Source organism: Macrobrachium rosenbergii, chromosome 7 (assembly GCF_040412425.1).
Source record: "Macrobrachium rosenbergii isolate ZJJX-2024 chromosome 7, ASM4041242v1, whole genome shotgun sequence".
Lineage (NCBI taxonomy): Eukaryota > Metazoa > Arthropoda > Malacostraca > Decapoda > Palaemonidae > Macrobrachium > Macrobrachium rosenbergii.
In genome coordinates this window covers 12385010-12401248 of record NC_089747.1, presented here as the reverse complement: position 1 = coordinate 12401248, position 16239 = coordinate 12385010, and the positions used below count along the sequence as shown (strand labels likewise).

The 16239-nt window shown below is 33.5% G+C and overlaps 1 protein-coding gene across 1 annotated transcript in view; it reads left to right on the top strand.

The window, feature by feature from the left end:
- Marf (Mitochondrial assembly regulatory factor) overlaps positions 1 to 16239 on the top strand; it is a 48682-nt gene that overhangs the window by 29286 nt on the left and 3157 nt on the right. The window contains 11 exon segments of the mRNA XM_067106234.1: positions 920 to 1233; positions 2106 to 2213; positions 3034 to 3054; positions 6205 to 6358; positions 8614 to 8752; positions 10574 to 10751; positions 11324 to 11531; positions 11897 to 12018; positions 12190 to 12291; positions 12438 to 12587; positions 15222 to 15418. Of these exon segments, the coding sequence (XP_066962335.1) occupies positions 920 to 1233; positions 2106 to 2213; positions 3034 to 3054; positions 6205 to 6358; positions 8614 to 8752; positions 10574 to 10751; positions 11324 to 11531; positions 11897 to 12018; positions 12190 to 12291; positions 12438 to 12587; positions 15222 to 15418 (1693 nt within the window).

Genomic DNA, 16239 nt, shown 5'->3' with positions numbered 1-16239 from the left:
CATGCAGAATAAGTCAACTGAACAATAGTGGCAAATATGAATACACTTGTGAATAAGAAATATAATAGGGGTCAATTTGTCCAACACTTTAAGTTTCCAGGAAGCAGCTGAAGGTCAAAACAAGTGGACGATATTAGAACATGGAAGAATAAAAGAGTGAAAATATTTCATCAAGGTAGCCAGGTCTATAAAAATCTTATTTTATTGTCAGTATTACAGTTTTTTGTGAAATTGAAAGAGATAGACCAGATATGTTTCCCAAAAGTGAATTTCAGCCAAGAGTGAAATGTAGAATTTAAAATGAGCTGGTAGCTAAAGAAACACTGTCATTGAAAAGATCTGGGTTGGGAGGATTTAGTGTACAGACCTGCTTAGCAATCATACTTTTAAGTTTTGTTAGGGATTAATTTAGCTGAATCTGTATCAATAGATTGAGCAGCCACAGTTTTGTACTTGGGGATAAAATCAGTGCAAAGAGAGTGGCATCATCTACATAGCAATAGGCCTGCTTTCAGTGCCAAATTATATACTGTAATGTGTCTTAAATATATATTATAAAAAAAAGTAATTGGCCAAGAGCACTACCCTGGAAACACTTGACATGCCATCCAGAGCTATAAAAAAAAGTCATAGCTAGTTAACTTTATTTCTTTCTTGAAGCAGATGCACCTCTCCCGTATCTTTGCTCAGTTTTTTCATTGTTACATTCTTTTCTGTAGAAGCTTTTGAGTCAGATCAGGGCCATTTGGTTTATTCCGAAGAATATGTTAACATGATGAGTAATATATCATAAAAACTGAAAATTAGTCATTATGCTCTGCACAGCAATTTTTGTTGAATTTGTTCTTAGTGTAGTACTTAAATACTGGTAGATTTAATTATAATTACAGTAATTTTCATTACAAAGAGTCATATTAAGATCTTGTTTTACAGGTTGAAGGTGTGGAAACAAGTGAACCTTATATGACGACAGAAGGAAATTGTGAGAAACAAAACATAAAGGGTATAGGGCAGTTGGCCCATGCCCTGTGTAATAATAAATTAGGTGATTCCTCTTTAGTGCGTATTCACTGGCCAAAAACAAGATGCCCTCTTCTCAGAGATGATGTTGTTCTTGTTGATTCCCCCGGCATAGATGTCTCAGAAAGCTTAGATGAATGGATTGACAAGCATTGCCTTGATGCAGATGTATTTGTGTTAGTCGCAAATTCAGAGTCAACTTTGATGAATACGGTAAGGAAAACTGTTTGGTCTAAATTTTATTTGAATTTTAGGTTAAGTACTTTAATCTATTATCAAAGAATATTGATTTTTTGGGCTTTATGTCTTTTTAAATCATAATGTTAATTTTTGTAAAAAGAGGCACAAATTGCAGAATTTCTTACCCATTAATTATGAAGTTAATTTTTAGTTATGAATAAAATAAAAATATCAAACCAAGGAGATTAATGGAAAGATGGCTGAGCTGCTGTGACCACAATATTTTTTGTCATATTGGTCGAAAGGTTTTTAAATGGCCATTTTTTCCATAAGATGGTTTATAGTACTTCCAAGGTCTTTCATCCTTGATGCAAATAATGTACAGTTATCTAGGATGATGGGCTCCTGTCCCTGAGAGTTTGAAAATTCATGAATAATTCTTGGTGATGCTGTTATACTGACATTAGAACACTTAAGTTTTGTGTAGAGTTATCTATAAATACATCTCTTTTATTAGTAACTAGAGTAATATGGATACTAAAAGTAAATAAAGGTAAATACCACGTCGAGGTTATGTATATTAAATATTTCAAATAGCATTGTTAAATTACATGTTCTGACGGAAGAAATATGGCCCCAAAATGGCAGAATAATCATAATTTGAAGGTTTTTTTTTGATAAAATGCTACATTTTTTTTCATTTGAGATATCCGCTTACGACGATTTTCGTTACGACGATTCTGACGGCGCAAGAACGGAATTTGACCGCTCTGTATATTAAATTTCAAAAGCTAAGAATTGCATCTTGTAGCACTTTTTTTCATTTGAGATATTGAATTTGTAGAAACTTTCCTTGTATGATTTTTTTTCCAATACTTGAACAGTTTTATTTCTTAACTCTCCAGGAAAAGAACTTCTTTCACAAAGTCTCCTCAAGGTTGTCAAAGCCAAACATTTTCATTCTTCAAAATAGATGGGACATGGCTGCATCTGAACCAGAATTTTTGAATGAGGTAAGACAGTGTTTGAAGTCTTTGTAAACTAAATTTGATTGATTTCCTTTTTCAGAAAATTCACATTTAATCCATATTACACTTTTACATTAACAATCTTATATTCATCCATTATTCAAGTAGGATCACTGGCTTAGGTTTTGTATAACCCTTGTAGATATTTTGTATGTGTATCTGTGGTTGTTAGTTTCATGCTTGTAAGATAGAGTAGTGGTATGATTATTTTGGTAACAGTACAACAGAAAATATTGATTTGAACTAAATCTCCGAGCCTTAGGAGATGTAAATTACTGGAAGATTTGAAGGTACACATTCCTGCTAAGGAAAGACTTTGCTTCAAGCGGAAAAAAGACAGTGGAAATTGATGTTAATTGAGAGAGGGCAAGGTTATAAAGAAGATGTAAGAAAGTTCATGAAATACTAGAAAATATTCTCTTTTTCTTTAGTGTATCTGTGTTCTAATAATGAACTGTAATGTTGATTCAGACTGGAAAAAGGTTTTATTCAAATTTAAGATCTTTTCAAGTCTTCATGTGGTTAGGTGTATAAAATGTGCTGTGGTATTATCGTACATAAATAATTGATATTACAAAGAGACTAGATGTAATGAATTATTGTCATTGAGATGCTGCTAGTGGCAGTCTTAGTACAAAATAGTGTTACACATATAAAAAATATGTAGTGAATTTGGCATTGTCCTCTAGTTGCTATAATAAAACACATACTTTGGCCGTCCATAAAGTGCAGTTGATTTTGTTTCATAGATTTCTAGAATGCTATTGTATTTGGTATCTAATAGAATATTTATTGGGCCTTATAGCCTAACACAGGACAATGTGAGGTAAGAAAATTTACACGTTTTGCACTTCTAGAAGTTGGGATAGATCGCTTCTGCTTCTTTTCTCATAATTTTTTTCTTTTTGTCAGGAGGACTCACCCAGTCATCATTTTGTGGAGATAAGGATGTCTTTATTGTATTCATAAAATGATAATCAGCTGTCACATTTTCTTTTAAATTTTTTTTTCATGAAATACATGTCAGAAAGATTTGGAGCAAGCTCATCTTCTAATCCATATTTGAGCACTTGTTATGACCTCTTTATGTATGCACTTCTTCTTACCTTCATCTTAGCAGATGGACCAAATTTCACACCTTGATGAAAATGCCTAAGATTTTTCATTTCTTCATAGAGATCTAGGTAGACACTGCCTGTTAGTGCTCAAGGTGCTCATGTATGCCTACTGTAATGCTTGTATTAATGGTAGCAGGCTGGTACTCTGGGCATTTTTGTCACACTTGGTTAGCCATTTAAGATTTGAAGATTTTAACTTCTTAATGTGGTTAAATTATTTAATAATAATAATAATAATTAATAGTTAATAATAATAATAATAATAATCAGTGATGCATCAGCTACATTGATATCATACAGAATCTCGTTTCTAAAATGTTACCTCTCTTTAGGAGGTAGAGGAAAAATCAGATCTCTGATAGGCAGTCAGGGAGTTTATATTATTTCTTCAAATAAAGGTGCCTAACATTTCAACACGATTTCATAATTTAGTTGTCAAGGGGGAAGAGGTTTTAACATAACTTATACAACTGTGAAGTTAGTGTAAGTTTATGTTGTTGACTTTTCTCATTCTTAATGTTTTTGTACACCTTTCTTTTATCTTAAGCCTTACATTAGGGGTTGGGGTTTTGGGTACCTAGTTTCCTATTTAGAACCTTGTTGTTTGTAGGCCATTTATTTTTGGACCTTATATTTTAGTTGACTTCCTGTTTTAAGCATTCATTACTTATGAGGACCTTGTATACTCTATCAAAGTTATCACTTTTTAATATCCAGGTGATCTAGGTATTAATGACAGATTTCCCATATCTTGGAGGGCATAACCTCTGGCCATTAATGTAGTGCCCCAGGTTAATAGCTTTTATGTAAACACTAGTAGTGTATCAGTGAAGCATATGAGATAAAAATACAGTAAGGAAGGGAGGGTACTCTTGCATTTTCTCGCAGGCAAGTTTTAAGCATGAATGCTTAGTACAGATCTGCAGCAGTTCTACTTTAGGATGTCTAAATTTGATTTAGTGTAATCTTTGCCTCTTTGGTTGAGAATCAGATCTTCACATTGGGGAATAAATGGTCTTATTTATAGTAATTGTAAGAATTCAAGGCAACACACCTGGAAGGAACATATGGGGAGAGAACTTTTTTAAGGGTTTTAGCCTTGGCTTAGGTACTTGGATTAAGATTTATCTGTAGGAATTTTCAAGCTTTTTGAATTTTAATGTCTTAAGTATACCCTGGTTCATAATGCTACAAGAAGAGGGGGAGTTGTAGCACCTGTAGGGCTATTGACAATCTCAGTGTTGCTGTTGACTTTTCTAAATGGCTCCAATGAGGTTTATTGCAGTTCTGTGGAATAAAGAGATGTCAAAGAGATGGATTTTTAGTTTGGCATACTACCAGTTAGTAAGATGAAGACATTGCATATTTTTATAGAAAAAAATATGCTCCCCTTAATGCACTTTACAGATCTGATTTTTTATATATCACTTCAAGTGAGGAAAAGATTTTGTACAAAATCAATGGAGTTGATATGGCAGTCATTTAAAAAAAAAAAAAGGTACTAAAGAATGGCTACTACTGAAATAGTAGTAATACAGGAGAGTTTCACAACAACAGGTTTTGGGATTATGATAATCTGTCAGTGGGAATTGTCTTTTCACAAAGAAATTTCTGGTTTAACATAGTGTAAGCTTTTCATGGCACCAGACGATCAGAAAATTCTTTATTCTCAACAAAACAGTTTAAAAACTAAATTGCAAAAGTTTTTTATGTCTTTACATAAAAAATAATAACTTGAATCTTTTATGTAGGCATCATTGCACTAGACTCAGAGTAAAATAATACTGTAAAGTGGTCTTATACATTGAAAATAGAGGATACATGTGCACAAAACAACCTCGAAAGACCAGAAAATACAGTAGTCCTGTACTGTTCAGAAGTATGTATATGGGAAATACATTTTATTATCACAGCACAGATACAGTGGAGGCACGAGGTAAATACCAACCACAGAAGAAATTTGAAACAACACTAGCCATAAAATAATTTATGAAGCAAATACACTGAAGTAGATAGTATACTCAATTTTGTCATGCCCTTTTCATGCATTAATTAGGTGTCTCATTCAGCTGAATTTAGGATAGTAATTTACCATACCTTTGTTTGCCTGATAGCAGACACTGCTCATTGTGTAACAAATTTTGATGTTGGGATAACCGTTGTTGTGAAATTCTTCTGTAATAATAATAATAATATTAATAATGATAATAATAATAATAATAATAATAATAATAATAATAATAATAATAATAATGCTCTTGGATAGGTGTCATATGTATTGCATAAATAATGATAATTTATGAATTCGTGCTATACATTTTTTTTAACAAGTCATCACAATTTTACATAAAATTTTGCCTTTGTGGTGTTGGGCATAAAATGGTTTCTTTCCATACTCCTCTTGTTGTTAATTTATGTATGCATTCTTCTGTGAAATATTTATAATTTTTTTAAAAGGTTGCTTATAGCTTCTTGCCTTAAAGTTTTCACAATTTTTCCAGTCAGAACTAACTAAAATATTGCATAGGATTGAGTTCTAATAGTTCTACCAGATACACTAGTTATATTTTCTTGAGCATGGTAAGACTTATGATGAGTATCCTTTAAGTAGAGAGCACCAATTGCATATCCAGCACAATTCTTCCCCTTATGTTGCCATAATTTCATGGTTGTAATAGCCATATATGCACATTCTGTTTTCCTGTTGCACCATTTTTTTAATATGAAACTCCTACTTTGTAGAGTTGTTGGAATAATTATTTCTGTAAATATAGTCATAGTAATTTCAAACAAGTTAGTTATACTATCATGCATTATTTTTTGTATTTTATCAATCTTTATATTTTTTATCTCTCCAGGTACGCAAACAGCACCTAGAGCGAACAGTAGGCTTTTTGAAGGATGAATTGAAGGTGATTCAGGGACCACAAGCAGAACAGAGGGTCTTCTTTGTGTCAGCAAAAGAAGTGCTTCAGCATCGTTTAAGTGAATCAAGAGGGCAGCCAAATAACAGTAAGGAAAAAATGCATTTCATTTTTGTATGATTCCACCTTAAACTTATTGACCCAATTGTATCGGTATAATACTGTACTGAATTTATTAAAGCTGAAAAAATTTCAAGTGTGGAAGTGCAGGGAATCAAAGGAATAAGAATGAGGTTGTCAAATAGTTTAGCATAAGTATGGTTTTGTAGATGTAAAAGCAAAGATTGAGGTCAGTTTTTTTTTTCTCTCTCATCGAAAGGGTTAAAGTATATGACGTTAGAGATGCAGCACAAAGTGTTGATTCAGTTTAAGTCTCCTACTATCATATCTTGAATTGACATCACTGCACTTTTTTACAGTTTCTAGTTTACTGTTTAAACACTTTGGTTTAATTTTTTTAAAGTTAATCTTCAAACAGGTTTTTGTTGAATTGACAGATTTTTAAAAAATTTATAAATGCTAAATTGATCCAACTCTTTATGGTACTTTTATGTTCAGTAATGAAATGGTTGAATTATGTGCACTGTGTTTGCTGGCCTATAAGACGATTTTTCAGAATAAGATAAAGCAAAAAATCTAAATAATAAAATTGTAGTGCTTACAGCCAAGGGGCAAGGGTGAGGTTTGGTTAGCTGTAGTCCACCTAGCACAAGTCATCCATTTGTATTACTAATAACATAGTATAAATACAGTGCTCCAGGACTTTTAATTTGTACTATGCAAAATTATATCAGACATCTAGCAGTTAAGATGTAAAATAGTGGCTATGCTTTTTGCTATAAATAGGCGAAGCTGAAGACATTTTCACAAACTTACTTTTCCAACAAATATGACTTATGCCAGATATTTATATATTTCTCGGCATATGTTTGGTAGTAAAAATGCCGAGTGGAAGGAAAGAGAAACCCTAGCTTAAGAGTGCTATAATTTTAGCTGAACAGGCCTCCAACAACAAGCTCACTGAGAATCAGTTTCATGTTTCTCAGTTTGTGTTAAAAACCATTTTTGTTTAAGGTTCATACATCTTTACAGAATTCAGAAAATGCTAAAATTACCATTTGACAGTTGTATATATAAATTTTAATGTCCTCTACTGTGATATTGTAAACTAGGAATTTTTGCAGAATTCTTTATTATTCTGTGCACAGTAAACCAAAAACAAATACGTTTAGTTTCCACTGAACCATGAAGTGTACAGTATTAAGTTTGAATCAATAAGAAAAGTATTAGAACAATTCAATTTGTTGTAGATCATTTCATGCACTTTCTGCCTGTAGAGTGAGTGTTTTATTGTATTTATGAATAATTATTTATGTTGTGTATGCTAGCACTTACATTAAGAAATATACCTTGTAGGATCTAGATGTGTTATTAATTGTTAACTGAAGAAAGCATTTCTCGAGCTACAACTTCATTCTTATGGACAATGTACAAAAAGTGTGCATGGACAGGTAGTCAACAAGCTTGGCCCACATATATTTACATGTATCTAGAAATTATGCCAGTGACCCTGGTAGTTGCCATGCCAGATAACAGTCTGTTAATCAGTCTTTGGAAACTAACTTACTATTTGGACCTGTTACATTCAGATTCATTCACACAAAAGAGTACAAAACATCGGTAAAGTTCATTCAGACTAATAACCTACCCTTCCATCCTATATCTGGCAACCTCAAGTGTTGTATGTAAAGGTTTAGAGTAAGGCTGTGAAAACAGGCAAGTTTCATTGTACAGTGTAAGGCGTAAGGCTTGCAAATAAAAGAAAAGAATTCATATTAACAAAAATTCCTTGTATGGATAGCAGCAATTACATTTATCTTTTACAAATGCCTTATTAGCCACATGTAGCATTGAGACTTAGTCCTACATTGTAGATTAGACCACTGAATAAACCAAGCAAGTTAAGTTGCCCCAACTGATGGGCACAGATTTCATTTGGTCAGCACCATCTTGTAGAGGCTCTAAACCAGGCGGTCCAGTCTTTTCTTTCTAAACATTTATTTGGCATCTGAGTAGCTGTAGTTTTACTCTTGCAGAATACATAAAGAAAATGTAAGCTGGTTATGTTTCATAGATATAAACCATCACAAGACAATGACTGTCCCTTGTTCTGCATGGGAAATAAAAAATGGTCACAAAGTTAACCACTGTTGACATGTACTGTAATTGTAATCCAAGGCGTGGTTGGTTGTACTGCTGTAATAATTGAAAAAGACATAAAAGGTTGGCTTGTATGTATAAAATACAGTTGTTTTCAAAATATATTTTGTTTGTTTTTTACAGCCTCTGGATATCCAGAAGGATTCACAAGTCGGTATTTTGAATTTCAAGATTTTGAGAAGAAATTTGAGGAATGTATTTCAAAAACTGCAGTGATAACAAAGTTTGAACAACACACTCAACGAGGGAAAAGTATATCAGGGTAAGATATTTCTCTGAATCAGATTGAACTGTTTTTAGTATTTACGTTTTTGCCAGTGCAGTTTTCAAGTTTATGTTCATTTAAAAACTATACAGTATTTCTTTATCCATTGCAGTATTTCATTTGTAAATCTGATTAATGTCAGTGATCCCTTGTGTAACTGATTATTCTTTATAGTGTTTACTTAAGCTTCTAATGCTTGTTTGGGCAGTTTAGTTTTTTAGATATGTACTTACTCCCTTGTTGTAGGAAGAGTGCTTCCCATGATTTATTTGTTGTAGATGGTTACAGTTATGTTGCATATCATGTAATTTGCTGAGATTATATGTTTAAGTACAGTTCATTATCAGGAAGTACTTACCTTTTATCTATGAAAGTTGCAGGAATGAAGGTGGTTCAGCATTTTGAAGTTGTCACAGGTTTTTTTATTTCTTTTGGAGGAGGAAATTTAGTTCATTCCTGCAATTATTCTCCTAGGTGACATTTGGTGAACTGTGCTTTGTTGTATTATTCTGCAAGTGTATTTGGAATGTTTATTCATATTTTATTGTTACTAAATCATACTGGATATATTTTTTTAATTTTTAAGTATGCAAGGTATAGATGTAAGCTAATTGCAAAATTATCATATTAGACAGGATTAATCCCTTATGCCATCGCCTAGGAGTACTGTACGAGTATATAGGTGAAACTTAAGGTAATTAGTTTTTGGCTCAGGGACTTGACATGCCAACTGCTGCTGTATCAGGTAATTTAAGAAAAAAATTAGCTTAATGATCTTGATGTGGAGATTATGCTAAAATGTTAATTTCACATCCCAAATCTGTCAGAGCAATCTGTCTCAACGGCCAGCTGAGATGACTTCTCAAGCAAAACTATGTAAATGTCAGTTATCTTAAAGTTAACTGTATATTACAGTTTTTTCTACTATTGCCTCTCTTCGGCTCGCTCTTTTTCTCTCTCATATGTGCCTGGCATAGTAAAAAATTATACACACACAGGAGAAAAAAAGCTAAGACTGCTCCTCTACGTACACCAAGCACAGAATGCACCAATAATGGGAATTTAAAAAGCAACATCCTGACCATTTCCGTGAGGTTGATATCCATAAGAATAAGGTACAAAATGTTGTCACAAATTTCCAGTTCTACATTCTACACTCAAATGTACTAAGTACTTTGGCTTTAGGATTTAATGGTACTTTGAAACTTCTTTTCCTCATTGAATCTGTCCAAAACTGTTGCACTGTGTTACAGAAAACAAGTGTTTTTTTTTTCCATTAGTATTTTATTTTATGTAAAGTTTAATCCCTTTCATTGAGTAACACATAGTATTTTAAAGTTTGGTAAATAAAAACTTGAAAAAGGATTTATAATTGAACATAACACAATGAGAGTTGGCATAACAGTGCTTCCCTTTCTCTCACATTCTTTGGTATAAGGTTTGGTAATACTTGCACCTGTGAAAAATCTTTGATACCACCCTTCAGAACAGATTTAGAAAATGCATAGAAAGGGTGGATCAGAGAAAAGCAACATGGTAACCTTTTACACATGTACACATCTCAGAAACATGGCTTAAAATTTTGTCCAAAATGGCATAGATATTTTTAATGGAAACCTATTGGTCATGGTTTTGTTCAATAGTGTTATGATATGAGGTTAATTTTTTATAATTATTTTTCAGGACCCTTAGGATGGTGCAAAGAGAGCTTTTGATTTTCAGAGCATCACTAATAAGGATTTTGTTGGCACATTATATACCTGTTGATTTGCTATGTCTTTGTTACAAGGAAATTTATTTGCTTTGTCTTTGTAACAGTGAAATTCAGGTTATTGTTGGCAAAGTCATGGAGCGTTCTTGGCAAGAACGTGAAGAGAAGATGAAAGATAGACAAGCACTTTGGGCAAGATTAGACCACACAGAGAAGGAGTTACATGCATTAACAACTCAGATGAAAGAAAAGATCTGCTCAATAGTAGAAGATGTTGAACGAAGAGTAAGTGATGGTGATGTGTCTTTTAATGTCTGTTTGCAACACATTATCCTCTTGAAGTAAAAAAAAGAACTGTAAATGAACTTTTAGTGATATCATTGGAATGATTTATTTGGACCATGTTTGCTTGTTAATCAGTTAGAAATTTAACAATATTTCAAAAAAATTTTAATTTCAAAAAATTTTCTACCCTAAATACCCAGCACAGGTGTGCTGTTGAACCTCAGTTGTATTTTTTTTTACCTTTTATTGTTCATTCTCTTCAGTCTTTCCCACTCAGTGGTACAACTCATTTTACTTTGCCTTTTTGCAGTTGTTCCTTGCATATAGCAGCAATCCTATGAGAATCTGGGAATGTTATTTAGTAATCCTGATAGTAATGTACAGTTTTAGGGTGTCAGTTTTATGTAACACTTTAAGCTAAGCAGGATTACTGTGTATCGTCGTACTGGAAATATTTTTTATTGACAAGAACTTTTTCAAAATATTTTGTGATTTAAATAACCAGCCACACAAATAGATATAGAAGTAAACTGATTGTTAACATGTTATGTTGTCATTGGTCATGTTTACAGGTATCTAATGCCTTGAATGAAGAAATTAGGCGGCTGTCTGTACTAGTAGATGAATTCAATGAGCCTTTTCATCCAGATCCTCTTGTACTGAATGTTTACAAGAAGACCCTACATTCCCATGTAGAATCTGGATTAGGATCAAATTTAAGGGCGCGACTATCATCAGCTCTAGCTTTAAATATTGAAAGCAATCAGGCTGAAATGACGAGTAAGTTTTTCTTAATTTAATCAATTAATGCCATTTTTATTAGTCTGAGGACAGTTTGTTCTGGTAATGGAAAAGCTTTTATTTAGTTAAAACTTCTTTCCACATTCATGGACAAGAGAAATAAACTTGATTAGGAATTAGTTAGGACTGGTTCATAATATGATTATAAATGTCAAGCGTACTGTCAGTTAACTGTTTTGCCATCATTGATAAGATGCTACTTAGGCATTGCCATCCACTGTTTCAGTTGAAAGCATGCTAAATGCAGCACTGTTGTTCATTGTAGTTTTGATTAGCACAAATGTGTGTGAATGTAGATTTTGTATTGTAACCAGAAAAGATTTGGAACTATTGTCTCCTTCCAGATCGAATGCTGGCTCTCCTACACAGCGAAAGAAGAGAACTGGCCTCTACAATGTTGCCAAGAAGAGAGCCTTTTGAAATTCTGTACCGCCTTAATTGTGAAAATCTCTGTGCAGATTTCAAGGTATAAAATGTTTACTGAATTCATAAGTTCTGTAATTATTATTGTATCCATATTTTGGATGTAGTATTTGATATTTAGCAGCTTACAGTATCTTCTAGCTTACTAAATTCTCCTCACAGAAATAATTGGAAGGTCAGTGCATGAAAATACTTAAATCTGGTTCTTTTGCAGGAAGACATAGAGTTTAAATTCTCCCTAGGGTTGGTTGCATTAGTTCAACGCGTCCTGGGTAAAGCCAGCAACCGTATTGTGAATTCCAAACACAAGGAAAATGTGAGTTTTTGTAATCACTTTTTCATATACTCTTATATTAAGAAAAGTTAAGCTCTTTGACATTGGGTGTATGAGTTTTATCAATCTATGTTGCTAACATTTTAGTCCAGAAAACATTCATTGAATGAAAAATATGTGTATTACAGATTTCACGAAGTGTTCCAATGACACCTATGACCCCAAGCAATGAACCCCAGTTTGCAGTTTCTCAAGATGATTGGTCAATCATTAGCCGATTTGCAGTTGCCACTGTTGGTTCTCAAGGTACCATGGGACTAGCGTTAGCATTAGGGCTTGTAAGTATGATTTTTTTATAGATTGTAACTTTACAGTATTGTATGGTGTACTTAGAGGCATGGTATTACATAATAAGCCTGTAGACTGCATTTGGGTCAAAGTGATCTCATGATGATATCCTTCAGTGTGTTCATCAAAGCTTAAAGTTTGTTTTTATTTGAGAATTGATGTGAGGAAAGTACATGATTCACCAACTCATTATATTTTGGCAACCACTAGAACTTTTAAATAGGTTGCTAGAAATCTTTTCCTAACTCTGCTTATCTACTAGTCCTTCTGCTGTCAAGTTGCAAGCCCATACACTTGAATAAGTGCAGGAACAGTCATCCACCATGAGCTACAGAATAATGAACCAACTTTATGCGACAAGAACCGATGACTTAACATTAAAGGAGGCCTATGCCCTTCAGGAGGTCAGTGCTCATGGAATCTGGACACTTCCAAATTCTTCAATTAGAATTTCTGTTTTGAAGCAGGACATACCATTCATCTTTAATACTACCTTGGAGTTATGACTAGTGAAGTTGCAGATCTAAACCTGCTACATTCCATTTTCATCATGTACTCTTAGAACACTTAACAGCTCCAGGGTCTCCAAGGCACAGTATCTTTCCCCCAAGTATCCCCCATTATGCCTTTTGTGGCGGCACAGTGAATGGTGACCAATACTTGAAGGATCTAGGCAATTACTTGAGGTAAATTAAGAATCTAGGTCATTGCTTTCTCTACCAGTGGGTCTTTTTTTTTTTTTTTTTTAGTAGGGTAGCTATCCTTTCCATTGTTGTCCTTTGAGCACCTGACAGTGGAAGATGCTTTTCTTCTAGCCATTGCATTGGGATGTTGAACCAGCTGCTTGCCTAGTCAGTTAGGGTTACTCATGTCAGGGATAGCTGTGGGTCTGCCCTATATCCTGTTCGTGATGTCCATTACCATTGCTTTGGAGGGCCTCTTGCTTTCTCCAGTACGAGCTGGCTACTACTATTGAAGAGGATGAGGCATGTAAGAGACGAGATGACAGCTCCTGACACTTGTCCACAGGCGAACAGAAGCATGTCTTCAGAAAGTTTCCTTTTGGCTGGAGCAAGTTATTCCTCAAACCTGTGAGGAGTTTTATTTGAAGACAATGCAAGTAAGGTGAGAGTGGCTTTTTTTGAGATCGGCGCCCTCTCAGGTTTCTTAACGTTTTAGATGAATATCAGGGCTTCAACCATTTTAAGTGCATGCACATAGAGCTACCATTCTATATTTGCCAATTTTTATCAGAGATTTCATGCACAAGGGGATGGAGGTGTACTCTTTAGGGCTAAGCACAGTGTGATCAGTGGGAGATTATGCACTAAAATCCTCTTAATTTTAATCATCGCATTCACATTTCTAATCCATCCTTAAGCAACATAATCCTTTAGGGTTCATACCTGCATTAGTTGTGGATACCTGTTTATTTTTGACAACTCACAAAATACAAACTTCTTGATTTACCCTCAGGGTGTTACACTAAAATAATGTGAATTCTCAACTTCTCAACCTCTCTCCAAAATTGTAATTTCGGCCCATGATTGATGGGTTTGTGATGGAATAAATTAAGTTTTTATAAATAAAAACTTTTTTTTTTTTATGAAAACACATCAGTCATATGTTGAGTGTCCACCTACCATCACCATGTTCTCGTAGTTTCACTCCCAGCCTACGTGAATAGTGAGGACACTACCTGCCAGTGGATACAAGGCTCACACTACTGAAGAGTTGTTCTTAGCTCCTTTGACAACAAGGCATAAGAAAGTATGTGTCTGTGAACATCCGACTACAACTGAGGGCTTAATATGATTGATGGATCTATGTAAAAAATGTAATAAATGTAATTTAGGTACATTGTGAACAAGAGGTCCTCCAAGTTTAGGTACCATAATAACCAGTGCCAGTACTAAGTTTAATTTTTTTTTTATCTAATTGGATAATCTTTTGTCTTTGATGCTGTAGTACTGTATTTGTATATACAAAAGGCAACTAGGCAATGTACTTGCTTTTAATTACTTTAGTTCCTCTCTTGTTTTTATGTATGCCTTAGTTTGTGTCAAAACTTTCCATTGCTTAAAACTTTGAGTTTTCTAATATAGCTTCTCCCTTTGCAAGGCTGCATTTTAATTTAATGTTTAGTATAAAATTATGATGTAAAGAACATGAATAAATCTCATAAGCAAAAACCATTTCGAATAAATCTCATAAGCAAAAACCTGAAATGGTAGTTTGAAAATTTGCCTGTGAAAGTTTTCTTGATGAGGCTAATTTTAAAGTTACCTTTTTATTGTGGTTTTGAATGAAAAATATTTGCATAGCATCAATATTTATACCATTAATTAGTCACATAAATGTAAAAACTTTATGCATTCACTCTGGGAACTAATAAAGAGTGAAACAAAATAAAACTGAAAGCTTGTGTGATTAGTAATTTGGAATGTGTATTCAAAGAAACAAATTATGGACCAGATGAAGAATGTTCGTATGATGAAAAGAAGGAGCTGCAGGACAGGAAGAAAGGAACCAAGGGTCTTTAGACATTCTGTACAGCTGAAGTTTTATATTAATTTTGAAAATATATCTTCTTGATGCACTTAGATATTATTTTTTATTCACAGCTTTTCAAAACTGTTGGGTGGCGGTTCATAGTATTCACAGGTGGAGTATATGGTTGTCTATATGCATATGAGAGACTCACTTGGACAAACAAAGCAAAAGAACGTGTATTCAAGAAGCAGTATGTTGACCATGCCACCAGAAAATTAAGGCTAATAGTAGATCTAACATCTCACAACTGTTCTCATCAAGTTCAGCAGTAAGTATAAATACTGAGTGCCATTTCCCTGTGTTAAGTTAAAGGGCATGCTTTTAATGTTCCTATATGATCTTATAATTATTTTATCTTGATTACGCTTTCTTTTAAGAATTAAAGATGATAATTATAGTCATGTTTGGCTTGTCAACATTTTAAGACATTAGTAACAATTTTGTAGCAAATGGTAAAAATTTTCAAGAGGAGCATTTGTAAGGTAACATAAGGTTGACAGTAATGGCTGTATGGACCTTAATTGTCATCCCATGGATTTAAACCAAGTGTATTTCATTTTAAATGTCATGTAAAGACAACTTAGATGGACAACAGTTAAAATGAAACTAAATCATTCAAAAAGAAATTTATGATATCTATTGACTACTAAAATGATGAAAACATCACTGCATAGGCTGAGGGGATTCTTAAAATCTGATGTTAATGATGATTATGTGGCTGCTGTAGATGTCTGGAAAATAGAAGTTATATGCACACACACAAAAATTTTGAGAATTCCATTTATTAAGTGAGTCCGATGAACAACAAAATCATTTTAGCAATCTGTAGATGCACGATTTTTCATGAAATCCATTGTTAATGCACAAAGCACTTCTGAAATAACTCAGTGTGATGCCACCTGTGCTTTGTGTATATTGGAGAACATAAATTAATTTTTTCGACAAGATAATTATTAACTTAACAATCTCCAAAAGATATATAACCATAGAAGCAGTGGTTAATTTTAGAAGAGCTCGTAGAGTAATTTGCAAACAGATGTGATTTTTCACTATTCCTGAGAGGAAGTAGACCAGAAGAAACAAAATGTT